The sequence below is a fragment of the Myxocyprinus asiaticus genome, chromosome 1 (assembly GCF_019703515.2).
Source record: "Myxocyprinus asiaticus isolate MX2 ecotype Aquarium Trade chromosome 1, UBuf_Myxa_2, whole genome shotgun sequence".
NCBI lineage: Eukaryota > Metazoa > Chordata > Actinopteri > Cypriniformes > Catostomidae > Myxocyprinus > Myxocyprinus asiaticus.
This window is the reverse complement of record NC_059344.1, coordinates 59,545,586-59,558,767: the sequence shown is the minus strand read 5'-3', so window position 1 is coordinate 59,558,767 and position 13,182 is coordinate 59,545,586. Positions and strand designations below refer to the sequence as shown.

Sequence of the window (13,182 nt, the reverse complement as noted above, 5' to 3'; positions counted from 1 at the left end):
GTACATGAAACTGGTGTTGAGCGGGTAGAATTCAATGAAGCTGTCAGCTGAGGACATGTGAGGCGTCTATTTCTCAAACTAGAGACTCTGATGTACTTATCCTCTTGTTTAGTTGTACATCTGGCCTTCCACATCTCTTTCTGTCCTTGTTAGAGCCAGTTGTCCTTTTGTCTTTGAAGACTGTAGTGTACACTTTTGTATGAAATCTTCAGTTTTTTGCCATTTCGAGCATTGTATAGCCGTCATTCCTCATAACAATGATTGACTGACGAGTTTCTAGAGAAAGCTGTTTCTTTTTTGCCATTTTTGACCTAATATTGACCTTAAGACATGCCAGTCTATTGCATACTGTGGCAACTCAAAAACAAACACAAAGACAATGTTAAGCTTCATTTAACAAACCAAATAGCTTTTCAACTGTGTTTGATATAATGGCAAGTGATTTTCTTGTAACAAATGAGCAATTTAGCATGATTACTCAAGGATAAGGTGTTGGAGTGATGGCTGCTGGAAATGGGGCCTGTCTAGATTTGATCAAAAATGACTTTTCTCAAATAGTGATGGTGCTGTTTTTTACATCAGTATTGTCCTGACTATACTTTGTGATCAGTTAAATGCCACTTTGGTGAATTAAAGTACCAATTTCCTTCCAAAACAGCAAAATCTGTACATTATTCCAAACTTTTGGCCACCTGTGTGTGTGTGTGTGTGTGTGTGTGTGTGTATATATATATAATCTCAATGCCGTTATTAATCTTTGTAAATGCTAATTTCAACACATACTAATGCATTTTTTAAAATCAAGTATATGTTAGTATTAGTTATTGCACTACGAAAGAACAATGAACAGTTATTTTATTAACTAACAACTGTTAGATTAAATCAGACTCTGCTCAAAACAGTAATTTTTCCACGAATCGGATACCATGGCTTTGCGGGCTCATCTCAGCAGAAAGGTTGAAAAGCGATGTAAGATGTTATCTGACAAAACAGAATATACTGTTAAAAAAAAAAAAAAAAAAAAATTAGGTCATTGTTAGTTCATACTAATGCGGTTACTAATGCTATCAAAAATGTAACCTTATTATAAAGTGCTACCTGTGATTTCATTTTTTTTATGATTATTTTTACAAATGTGAGATTTTTAAAGTGTTTTTCCTCTTTTCTCTCTTAGGCCATTTTTCTACACCCCCACCCTTTCACTCTCATTCTTTTCAGGGATCTTTCGTTGTCAAGCCGCCAAAGTGGAGAGTGTGATTGCAGAGGGGGGTGCTTCTCGTATCAGGTATACTTTTGATTTTATTTACGTATTACCAAACACGCTTTTGTTGGACGTTAGGCCATTTGAGGAGATCATCGTATTCAGTTGAGGTGAAATTTATGGCACATGTGTTTGTGAGCCTTTTTAATGGCTTTGTCAAATTAGGTGTAGGTCTGAAATAACACTTATTGCGTATACAGGTTTTTGTCATTTGCGAGGATGTGTGGGATCTAGTTTTGGCAAGGTTTTTCAGTAATTTTGACCGTCAAAATCCCAACCAGTGGTCTAATCTAAAATCAAGTTTTTGGGGTTTTTGCAGTGCTTCTTCGGGCGGAGGAGGAGGTCGGGGTGCACCTCAGCACTGTCCCAAGTCTGTTGGCAACAGGTAGCCTATGTTTCGAGAGAACTGGATAATTTGGAAGGGTTTTTGCTTATGTTTAGTAAGTCGTACTTATAATGTTAGTAAGGTTTTTTTTAATCACACATAATATATATTTATAGATATTTGTTTTTCCCCTAGCATTTAATCAGCATTGTTTAAAGTCTGTGTGAAATGCCTTTTGTAACCCATTTGTCTTCTGTCATGAGACTTAACTGAAAAAATTTCAGTTCAGGTTATTTTTTTTATTTTTTTTATTTTTTTTTACTTTTCCCCTTTTTTCAGCCAATTTGGAATGCCCAATTTCCAGTGCGCTTTTAAGTCCTCGTGGTCGCGTAGTGATTCAGTTGTCTCCACGTCTAAGACCATCAACCCGCGCATCTTATCATGTGGCTTGAGCACGTTGCCACGGAGACATAGCGTGTGTGGAGGCTTCACGCCATCCTCTGCGGCATCCGCACTCAACTCACCACGTGCCCCACCGAGAACAAACCACATTATAGCGACCACGAAGAGGTTACCCCATGTGACTCTACCCTCCCTAGCAACCGGGCCAATTTGGTTGCTTAGGAGACCTGGCTGGAGTCACTCAGCACGCCCTGGGATTCGAACTAGCGAACTCCAGGGGTGGTAGCCAGCGTCTTTTACCACTGAGCTACCCAGGCCCCCCCAGTTCAGGTTATTTTTATAGCACTGTTTACAATACATATTATTCCACAGCAGTTTTGTGGAAAATGGACAGATAAAAATAAATAAATTTGCAAGCCAGATGAAACCGTGGCAAGGAAAATCTCTTTAAGATGTTATATAGACCAGGAGGGAATCTCTTTAACCTCTGGCTGGGAGATTAAGCAAGCATATGCATAAATGCATGTGTGTACAAATGTTATATTAACAGATGTAATTTAGATATATCATATTGAATGTAGTCTTGAGAAATATGTTAAATTGACACTTTTGTTATGAATCTGAAATTGATAAAGTGGACGTTACATACCAGATTGGTACCAGATGGTTGAAGGGAAAGTGTTGTAAAGTAAGGGATTTGTGATGTCATCCTAAAATTAAAGTTGTTTAAGAGGTGGAGCAAGTTATTACATAATTAATTAATGAGGCCAATTTTGATTTCATGTGACTGTGTTTGTGGGTGTGTTAGACTGGTGGCAAAATCCTTTGTTATAATAAAACATAGGTATTGAAATATTTAAGTGACTGATATGAGTAGGCAGGGCTCTGGACTTTGACTAAATAGGACAAAAAATAATTTCCACAAAAATTTAAAATCTAGTCGCCATTGATGACAGTCCTGAACACTGACCCTCCATCCGAAACCATGTATTGTCACAGTGTTTACTGGATATGATGAAGGACACACTTCTTGGCTGGTAAAACAGTACGTTATTGAGCTATGCAGACGAGGATTATGAGTAGATTCTGTGCATCATCCAGGGACCTAGGTATTGAACCATGTCCCGAATATATGATGCACAACAACCATGGAAATAATCCGCTCTGGTTTTATTAAACAAGCACCATTTAAGCACAAAGAACAGCTTTCTTGGCGGGCCTGGGTAGCTCAGTGGTAAAATACGCTGGCTACCACCCCTGGAGTTCGCTAGTTCGAATCCCAGGGCGTGCTGAGTGACTCCAGCCAGGTCTCCTAAGCAACCATATTGGCCCGGTTGCTAGGGAGGGTAGAGTCACATGGTGTAACCTCCTCGTGGTCGCTATAATGTGGTTTGTTCTCGGTGGGGCGCATGGTGAATTGAGCGTGGTTGCCGCGGTGGATGGTGTGAAGCCTCCACACGCGCTATGTCTCCGTGGCAACGCGCTCAACAAGCCACGTGATAAGATGCGCGGAGTCTCAGACGCGGAGGCAACTGGGATTCGTCCTCCGCCACCCGTGAATCACTACGCCACCACGAGGACTTAGACATTACTTGCAGTTAAAAAGAGCAGTCCGACTCATGGTTCGTGGTTACGATTATGGGATCGTAAAGTGTTGAGTTGATCCACACTTCAGAATCTCGTCCGGAAATAATGGATCATCCGGATATTTCTCGCTTCTTAAATACTGAGGATTTGGATGTACTACTCCACTGGCATACTGTTTGTGGCATACTATATAGTAAAGAAGTATGGATGTTCGGATGCAGCATTTGTGTGCGCTAATATGCGGTTTTGTCAGATATCATCTTGCATCACTTTTCAACCTTTCTGCTGAGATGAGCCCGCAACATCAAACACGGCGCAAGCCATGGTATCCGATTCGTGGAAAAATGACTGTTTTGAGCAGAGTCTGATTTAATGAATCACCCGAAAAGATTCACGAAACGGGTTTAATCTCAGGTTAGCAGTTTGAATTCGAGTCACTTTCTCAGTGAATCAGCCGTCAGTGAGTTCACACGTGGGAGCACGTGGGACATTTCAAAATAAGAGTCCCCAGTGTATTTTGGGCTTGTTCATAATTAAAAAGTTTAAGTCCCACGTTATGTATCAAATATTTTTTTTGTTATTTTATATATAGCGAGTTCCTGGGGAAAACCCCAGGGCCTAGCGTTCAGAGATGGGTTCCTTCACGAAGCACTAGACGAGATGTCAACCCCTCCAATGAGAAAGAACGACATGATGCAATCTTTAGGAAAGTGAGAGGGTAAGGTCCTGACACTAACTAGTAGATTTAACTTTCAACTTGATTATTTTAGTTTAAATAAACAAACTTTGACCGAACACGGAAGCTATTTGTTTTCTTTGTGCCCTTCTAGCATACTGAATAAACTGACCCCTGAGAAGTTTGACAAGCTATGCCTTGAGCTCCTGAATGTGGGCGTTGATTCAAAGCTCGTCCTTACAGGAATCATCTTGCTGGTGAGGATTTTGTTCACAGTATTCATGCAGACATTCACTTGGTGCTTGCTTGAAGAAATACACTTTTCATTGTGCCGAATATTTAGATTTGTCCCATGTGCGCTTTCTCTTCAACCAGATTGTAGACAAAGCCCTCGAAGAACCCAAGTATAGCTCGCTATATGCTCAGCTATGTCTGCGTTTGGCAGAGGATGCTCCGAACTTTGACGGCCCATCAACAGAGTTCCAATCATCACAAAAGCAGAGCACTGTAAGATTGCCATTTAGAATTTTCCAGTGATTCATTCACAAAAAGCTCAATTATACAATACTTTGTGTCGGTGGATTTTGCATGCTCTTGTACCTTATTCTTGGCAGACATTCAGGAGACTTTTGATATCCAAGCTTCAAGATGAATTTGAAAACCGTACCAGAAATGTTGACCGTAAGTAGACAGTGAAATCTGCTAATGTAATTAATATGCCTGTAACAAATTGCCAGATGTTTACTCGTATGCTTTTCTCTTTTTATTAGTCTATGAAAAAAATGACAGCCCTCTCACCTCTGAGGAGGAAGAGCAACGTGCCATTGCCAAGATCAAAATGCTGGGCAACATCAAATTCATTGGAGAACTTGGCAAACTCAATCTCATTCATGAGTCTATACTTCATAAATGCATCAAAACAGTAAGTTATTAATGCATCCATCTAGGGGTGGGTGTTACGACCAAAATCGTATACAGTATGGGTAATTTTATATTGCAGTAGTGGGAGAGACTTCATTATTCATATAAAATTAAGTCTGGCATCAATGTAAAACAGCTTTGCATAATGTGACATTTGATTTGAAAAGAGTAAAAACCGTGATTCAAACATATAACGCTTCTCTTCTGTTTGGATTATCCACTTTCAAATGTGTAAATACATATGCCAATTTACAAGCTGTATAACTCTACGGATACGATCAGATCACTTAGCCCTATGCATTAAAATACTGACTTTGTGGTAAATACTCAGCGGGCATCCTAATGTTTTCTTTAATTGTTAAAGCTTCTGGAAAAGAAGAAAAGTGTCCAACTCAAGGATATGGGGGAGGATTTGGAGTGCCTCTGTCAGATAATGAGTACTGTGGGGCCAAGACTTGATCATGAGAAAGCTAAGGTAAGCTGCTCTTTGACCACCACTGGGATTTTAAATGCGTTAAGGCACAATGGTATTTCCTAACACCCCTTTCTCTTGCAGTCTTTAATGGATCAGTACTTTGGTCGTATGCAATCCTTAATGAACAACAAGGACTTGCCTGCTAGGATTCGTTTCCTGCTTCAGGATACTGTGGAGTTGCGTGAGAACAACTGGGTGCCTCGGAAAGTGTTTATCGATAATGGACCGAAGACTATCAACCAGGTCCATCATGATGCAGTAAAGGTACTACCCCCAATTGGAATGTGTCACAGTGGTCAAATAGTCGGTTAGTGAGGTAGACTAGTTTGTCAAATGCGTTAAAGCACTAACGCTACAGCCAAGCACATACAGACGGGTGTGTTTGGCCATTGCGTCACATCTCACCAGCGGTCAAAGATGCCCGTCTAGCACGTTTACATAAAAACAGTCAAATAAAATAAAACGGACTGATGCAAGAATGCATTTATTGTGAACTGCCCCTTAAAGATAAAGTCCAACTTCTAAGAAAGTGTCTTGAGACCCCATCCATGCTGTTCCATTTTGTGCGCTGTCTAGCTTTTTTCAACTGAATAATGTGTTTTAGAAACACTCCCTATTAAACTCATCTGATTGGGGTTGGGTGAACCGAGTTTTATTAAATAAACAAACTTCCTTAATTTTTGTGAACCCTAACCCCATGTCTGTCTGCTTTGCTCATATGAGATATGTAAATCTATAGGCTTTCATCTGCATTTTCTTTACAGGATTTAGGTGTTTTTATTTCACCAATGACTCAAGGAATAAGGACTGACTTCTTTCAAGAAAACTCTTTCTTGCCAACGAGACTTAAACCTGATCGAGAAACTCTTGGGGGATTAGCTGATATGTTTGGGCAGATGCCAGGTACGTCCTGAAGTGCACTGACATTTCTGGGACAGGTGGTGCATGACTGAAATTGCACTATGGTTCATTGCCAGCCATATGAACTCTCTTGTTTGGTTGCAGGTATTGGGATTGGAACTGGCCCTGGGGTCATTCAGGACAGGTATTCCCCCACCATGGGCCGTCGCACAAACCCAATTTTTAACGGACATGGTGGGCACATGGCCCCTGCACCTCAGCCTTTCATTAAATCCAACCAGGTAAATGCCAACTTCCCGAGAGTATTGCTTTTTTAAGCCATTGAAATGACTTGAATTACATGGATTAATGTGTATCATTTTTCAAAAGGGGCAGAATCTGCTTTTTCAGAACCAGACTCCATCTCAACAGCAAACTCAGTCCAAGGACATGCAGCCATGTTTTATTAAGAAAGGACAGCTCAATGCTGATGAGGTATGAATGCTTTTCAGTTCGGATATTGAACACATTAGTTCTGGTCAAGATTTTAACATCGCCAGGCTAATTTCTTTAAATGTTTGGTCAGATCACATGGGATTACCTGAGTGCTGAAACAGTTGTATTTTCTTCAGTATTAAACACTGGCATGAAGTTTATCCTTTTTAAATTATCTAAAAAGAAATTTGGTCCGAGATTAACGGATATTAGATATGTTATCTATCATAATGTATGTTATGTTTCTTGCATCTTTCAATTTGCAGTACTTTCTCAGATGATGTCAAAGCACATAAAATTCGCCCTACATTTTTTTGCATTGTCTACTTGGCACAATCTTTACAATGTATTTGAGGGAAATATATTTATTAGGTCTGTCAATTTAATGCGTTAATTTAGTGCAATTATATGAAAAATAACAATTTATCATGCCCCTGATTTGGATGTACATTCCGTAAAAAGGAATGTTTCTACCATCGGAAAAATTCATGCTTGATGTCCCACCTTGAGGCAGTAGGGGGCAGTCAGTGCAACTCCATCTGTACAGGCAACACGCCTCGTCAAACCAACAAGCAGGCAGCTCAGCCTTCCACAGATGATGCACTATGCACTCAAAGACATCTGGACCGAGCACAACAGAATGCAGAGATGTCGATACAGGTTTTTCAAAGTTTCATACTAAGTTTAACTGATATAACTTCTTAAAAACCCAGAGCTTATGACTAGAGGCGCTGAAAACTAGTGAGACGCAACGCAACCAAAATGAGATGCTCCAAAATCGTCTGACTGACGTGCAATTTCATAGACCAGCAATGAAAAATAAAGCAGAGAGTGTTGGCCAATAATAGAGTTATATGCAATAATATGAATATAAAACAGGAAGGTATGTGATTCTTCCGGATTAATCTGACATTTTTCTGACCTAAAAATGTGACCCGTTGTGAATTGTGTAAGAAATTGTTCATGTTTCATCAGGGGTTAATATGTTATCGACAATGCATTCTCGATCAGCATTTTTCAAGTGTTGTGCAAACTTCCCTCGGAATACACTTTAAAAACGTGTGAGACACAGGCTCCTGATTTTCGCCGTCAAGACTTCAAGTAAGACAGGTTTATTTGAATTCATCAAGACAAATAAAATAGTTGGATATAAAACTGGTTTGAACCATTGCCGCTGTTGCTGACAAGTTAAAAATCACTGGAATTGCAGCTAGCGTTACTGACGTGATATTTGCAGTGAAGTCGTGAAATTTATTTTCACATATGAAGTGTTCATTGCCAGTATTTATATGTATAATCATAAAATCCTGCAGATGCAGTCCAGACATTAGAACATGTTCAGTCTAGACAAATTTTAACCCCCTTTTAGATCGGAAAATGAACTTGGGTTACGGATGTAATAAAAATGGAAAAGCAATTGGGGAGACCACTCTCTGTAAAAACTCTGAATTTAAATGCACAAACCAGAAATAATACTAGCCACACAATGAAGAGGGATCGTCACTCCTAAGAACATGTAATATTACATTTTTATTCATTGTTATTTTCACATTAATGTGGAAAAATCAGCGTGACAATTGTAAAAGCAGCACTTACGGTAAGTATATGTTGGAGGAAATCTCTTTAAAATCTGCAAACTCTGAGACACTGGAATGATATCCGTTAATGGAGCATTATGGATTTAATTAAGATTGAAATGCGATATGGCCTTGCATGATTAGTAATCAATGAATACTAAACTGTATTTAAAACAGTCTGAATTGAACGCTTCAGTCAGCAAAGCACGAGCTTGTGGTGCCATCTAGCGGCTGTGTGCGGGAATACACAGATGACAGCATCAATATGAGAGGATCCAGTGTTTATCATATTACAATCCAAATCATGAAACTTGACAAAATTATCCCTTCCCAAATGTTGGGAATAGATTACATAACGTCTGAGCTCTGTTTGGGTGGTTTTGTGCTGATTAACAATAGCTGAGTGTTTGTTACATTTATTGGTAACATTTTACAATGAGGTTCTGTTTGTTAACATTAGTTAATGCATTAGGTATCATGAAATAACAATTAACAATATCTTTTTTTTTTTTACAGCATTTATTAATCTTTGTTAATGTTGGTTAATAAATATAAAAAAAAAGTATTGTTAGTTCGTAGTGCATTAACTAATGTTAACATATACAACATTTGATAAAAAAGTTACTATATGTTGAAATTAACATTTACCAAGGTTAATAAATGCTGTAGAAGTAGTTTTAATTGTTAGTTCATGTTCATGATAAGCTATAACAATGCTGATACAATGTTGATAACTGTAATAACAATGTTGATAACATTGTTCGTTTGTCCCCCACTTTACTCTGTACATTTTCCTGCTTTTTTTTGGAAATCACATGCCTGATAAAACAAACCATATTTTCACTTTTAAAGCATTTTTGTTACATCTAAATGATTTTCTTGCCTGTTGCCACAATATGATGTAATGTATTTGAATGATCTAAATTTATAATATTTATTAGGACTATATATTAAATGTATAATTGTTTTAATCATTCTAAATTAACTTTTTATTTGGGGATCTCACTAAATATTAGTATGTGATTCATTAGTTAACAAATTTTAATCGATTGACATTCCTAATAAAATAGTATATGAACCTCTTATCTTAAGTTGTGTAACTATTCCAAAAAAAAAGCATTTATTAAATAGAAGCTGCATAAATGTCATAGAGAGAAACACATCAACAAATGACCACCAACAAAATTATAGTGTTTAAAAATAAAAAGCGTCTTTGAAATTTTGCCGATAAATGGTCATGAAAACTAAAATGAGACTCTTCTGCATTATTTTCAGGGGGAAATAATGTAAGGAAAATATTTATTTTTGCAAAGTTAATAAAATTCTCCCTTCATCTTTTAGATAAGCCTGAGACCGGCTCAGTCATTTATTCTGAACAAAAACCAAATGCCAAAATTGCAGCCACAGATACCTACCATGATTCCTCCAAGTGCCCAGCCTCCATGCACATCCACACCACCTCTGGGACAGGTACAGACAGCTATATTTTGCAAGTTTTCCTTTCATTTTTAATGGCTTTTAATACTATTTGTTTGTAGCCACCGCAGCTTGGTCTGAAAACCAACCCGCCTCCTATCCAGGAGAAGCCACAGAAGATTAGTAAGAAACCACCTCCAGCTAAAGAAGAACTGCTTAAGATGACCGTGCGTACCACTCAATGTCTATCAAAGTCTATTATTTGTGTTTGAGTGAATTGGCGCTTATCAATAATTGTCTTTCAGGAAACCACCGTGGCCACTTACCTGAGCAGCAAGAACATGAATGATGCGGTGAACGGAGTGAGGGAGATGAGACCTCCTAAACACTTCCTGCCTGAGATGTTGTGTAAGATGATCATGTGCTCACTGGAGAGTCCAGATGATGACCGTGAGCATGTCAGCACTCTGATCAACACACTCCGTATGGAGGGACTGGTCACAGGGGAAAACTTCATGCAGGTGTGTGCATGTTTCGGCCCAGTGAAATTGATCCCGTTGCATCTGCTCAAATCGCGACTCATCACATCTTCTCGTATTATTAATTTCACAGGCTTTCCTTAATGTTCTGGACCAGTGTCCCAAGATCGAGGTGGACATTCCATTAGTGAAGTCCTACCTGGCTCAGTTTGCTGCCCGGGCAATCATTGCTGACCTCGTGAGCATGGCAGAGTTGGCCCACCCGCTGGAGAACGGCACCCACTTCCCTCTGTTCCTCCTCTGCTTGCAGCAAATGGCCAAACTGAAAGATCGGGAGTGGTTGACCGACCTGTTCCAGCAGAGCAAGGTCAACATGCAGAAGATGCTTCCAGGTATTCTGTCAGACAAATTTGTTTTTTAAATTTCAAGTTAATATCTCAAGCTTAAAGGAATATTCTGGGTTCAGTACAAGTTAAGCTCAATCGACAGCATTTGTGGTATGTTGATTATCACAAATTAATTTGGACTCGTCCCTCTTTTAAAAAAAAAAGTAGAAATAGAGGTTACTTTAAATGGAAGTGAATGGGGCCAGTTTTTGGAGGGTTTAAAGGCATTAATTTGAAGCTTATAATTTTATAAAAGCACTTACCATATTATACAGAATATGTCACTGTTGTTTTTTCATCATCAGAAAGGTTCTGCGACTTACAGTCCGAAGTGACTTATAATTTTTGGGTTGTGTAACCGGCCGGTCAAACACGCTGTACAATAGAACACACATGCTTACACACAAACAGATGAAAACAACAGTCATAGAGATTTTAGTTGTGTTTTAAAGTGGTCCATTCGGAGTATTATTCCTTTTCAAAGTGCTTTGTGCGACCAGTTTAAATATTCTGTCCATCATAACATTATTGTTGTAACAAGACCACTGTCAAATGCAACTCCTCACATGCCCATAATTAGTTTCATTGCACTCGTAGTAAAAACATTAATGTCAGTGAACAGGATAGTGCATACTGTAGCAAAGAGGATTGCAAATATCGGAAATAGCCACAGATAGACGGTCTCTAAAATTAATGAATAAATAGAATACAACAGGCACACTATTTTACTCCGACTAAAAGTCTACAACACTACAACTTCTTTCTAATACTCTTTTAGTAGAGTCAATGGCTGGCGCATTCACCGATGCGCACAGATGATGACTGCGTCCGTGAGTCAAGAAAATCTGGCCGTGACAAAATTTACGCCACTCATACTGTGTGCGGAGCGATCAGCAACACGGATGCGCCAAGTATACTTTGGCCTTAATTTGTCGCATTTTATTTTATTTTTTTTCATGAAACAAAATATGAAAAACTGTTACACGTGATTACTTAGAGCAAATACTACCGATTAAAACAATCCCTGATTAGCCTTTTTCACAAGTATCGGAAACTACGTCACCGCAGGGTAAAACTATTTCCGCTATGGGTTTGTGGCTATTGCTGGTGTTTACATTTGCCTCTAATGCTTCTTACCTCTTCTGTATGGTCTGTTTTCCAACAAGTCACAACATGATATACACAGAAATTATTTAGCATCTTTTTCCAACTGATACGGCTATTCAGGCCACAGTCTCCTTTGAGTTTATGTGCTCAAATGCAGTGCTGCAATGGTTTCTTCACCAGCTCCTGTCTCATTAGCAGGAACATTCATTCAACCATCTCCCTCCTCATCACCGTATCATGAGAAATACATTTTAAAAAGCTATATATACTCCCAGCACAGATGCAAAAATACAAATAAAATTCAATATGTCTAACTGAACCTCGTATGAAATGCAGTTTTTTAAAGTATAAATAATCAAATTAAGTAATGAAACCAATCTTGTTCCGTATAAAATTTATTTACCCATTTTCATAAATTATGAACAGAAATCCCGCCATCCCAAAGATCAACAGACCGCAATAAGAACTGTGTATTAAACAATGTATTTAATACTAATTATAACAACAACGTGTACATAATGTGACATAAGCACTACATCGAATATTACAGCACAGGTTTACAGACTTTAAGATAATTATGAGCAGCCATAATAGCCATTTACAGTTTAACAGAATATAAGTAAGAGTATTAGTATAGTAAGAACATTTATCAAAAAATAGGAGGGGAGGGGGTTGAATTCTCACGATGAAACGTGATTTTTTTCCTGAACATTTCAGTTTTGGTTCCAGTCTTTTAATCAATAAGGGTGATTTAAAATGACACACAAAAAAAAAAACTTGTTTTGACATTTGAGCCGTGTGCTACAAAAAAGGCAGATGCACCTGTATAACTGAGTTGGTTTGGCTTCATGATGTGAAAAGCACAGAGTTTAATGAGTTTAATCCCAAATGTCTCAAACATTAACTTTATTGCACTCAGTTTTTTGATGGTGTCAGAAGCATGTGAATGAGATGTAATATCGGAGAGAGAGATGACAGAAATGTCCCTGTTTATGAAAGTGTCCGTGGTGCGTGCAATCAGACGCACTGCTTCTCATTCTGGAGCTGTTCAGGGAGGGGAGCGGGCTGCCGATGATTTTCTCTAGTGGTCGACCGATATATCGCAGAGGCCGATAAATTGGCTGATATTCTGACTTTTTTAATTATCAGCATCGGCCGATATATTTTCCTGTTTTGCCGTTTTTTTTTTTTCTTGAGGGCACCGAAAATCGCCTGCTTGCATGTGAAGTGACTGA

At 38.6% G+C, this 13,182-nt stretch overlaps 1 protein-coding gene across 3 annotated transcripts in view; it reads left to right on the top strand.

Moving 5' to 3' along the window:
- The window catches only part of LOC127440465 (eukaryotic translation initiation factor 4 gamma 2-like), a 38,733-nt gene that overhangs the window by 19,170 nt on the left and 6,381 nt on the right, over window positions 1–13,182 (top strand). The window contains exons 1-17 of one of the 3 annotated variants that reach the window (XM_051697053.1): window positions 702–969; window positions 1,175–1,285; window positions 1,581–1,646; window positions 4,168–4,293; window positions 4,406–4,508; window positions 4,627–4,758; window positions 4,866–4,932; window positions 5,022–5,173; window positions 5,537–5,647; window positions 5,729–5,911; window positions 6,412–6,550; window positions 6,653–6,789; window positions 6,878–6,982; window positions 9,901–10,029; window positions 10,098–10,202; window positions 10,281–10,496; window positions 10,588–10,846. In XM_051697053.1, coding sequence (XP_051553013.1) covers window positions 968–969; window positions 1,175–1,285; window positions 1,581–1,646; window positions 4,168–4,293; window positions 4,406–4,508; window positions 4,627–4,758; window positions 4,866–4,932; window positions 5,022–5,173; window positions 5,537–5,647; window positions 5,729–5,911; window positions 6,412–6,550; window positions 6,653–6,789; window positions 6,878–6,982; window positions 9,901–10,029; window positions 10,098–10,202; window positions 10,281–10,496; window positions 10,588–10,846 — 2,143 coding nt within the window. In that variant the 5' untranslated portion in view covers window positions 702–967. Of the gene's footprint in view, window positions 1–701; window positions 970–1,174; window positions 1,286–1,580; window positions 1,647–4,167; window positions 4,294–4,405; window positions 4,509–4,626; window positions 4,759–4,865; window positions 4,933–5,021; window positions 5,174–5,536; window positions 5,648–5,728; window positions 5,912–6,411; window positions 6,551–6,652; window positions 6,790–6,877; window positions 6,983–9,900; window positions 10,030–10,097; window positions 10,203–10,280; window positions 10,497–10,587; window positions 10,847–13,182 lie in introns of those variants that run through there. The other 2 variants (XM_051697063.1, XM_051697074.1) reach the window with 2 other exon arrangements.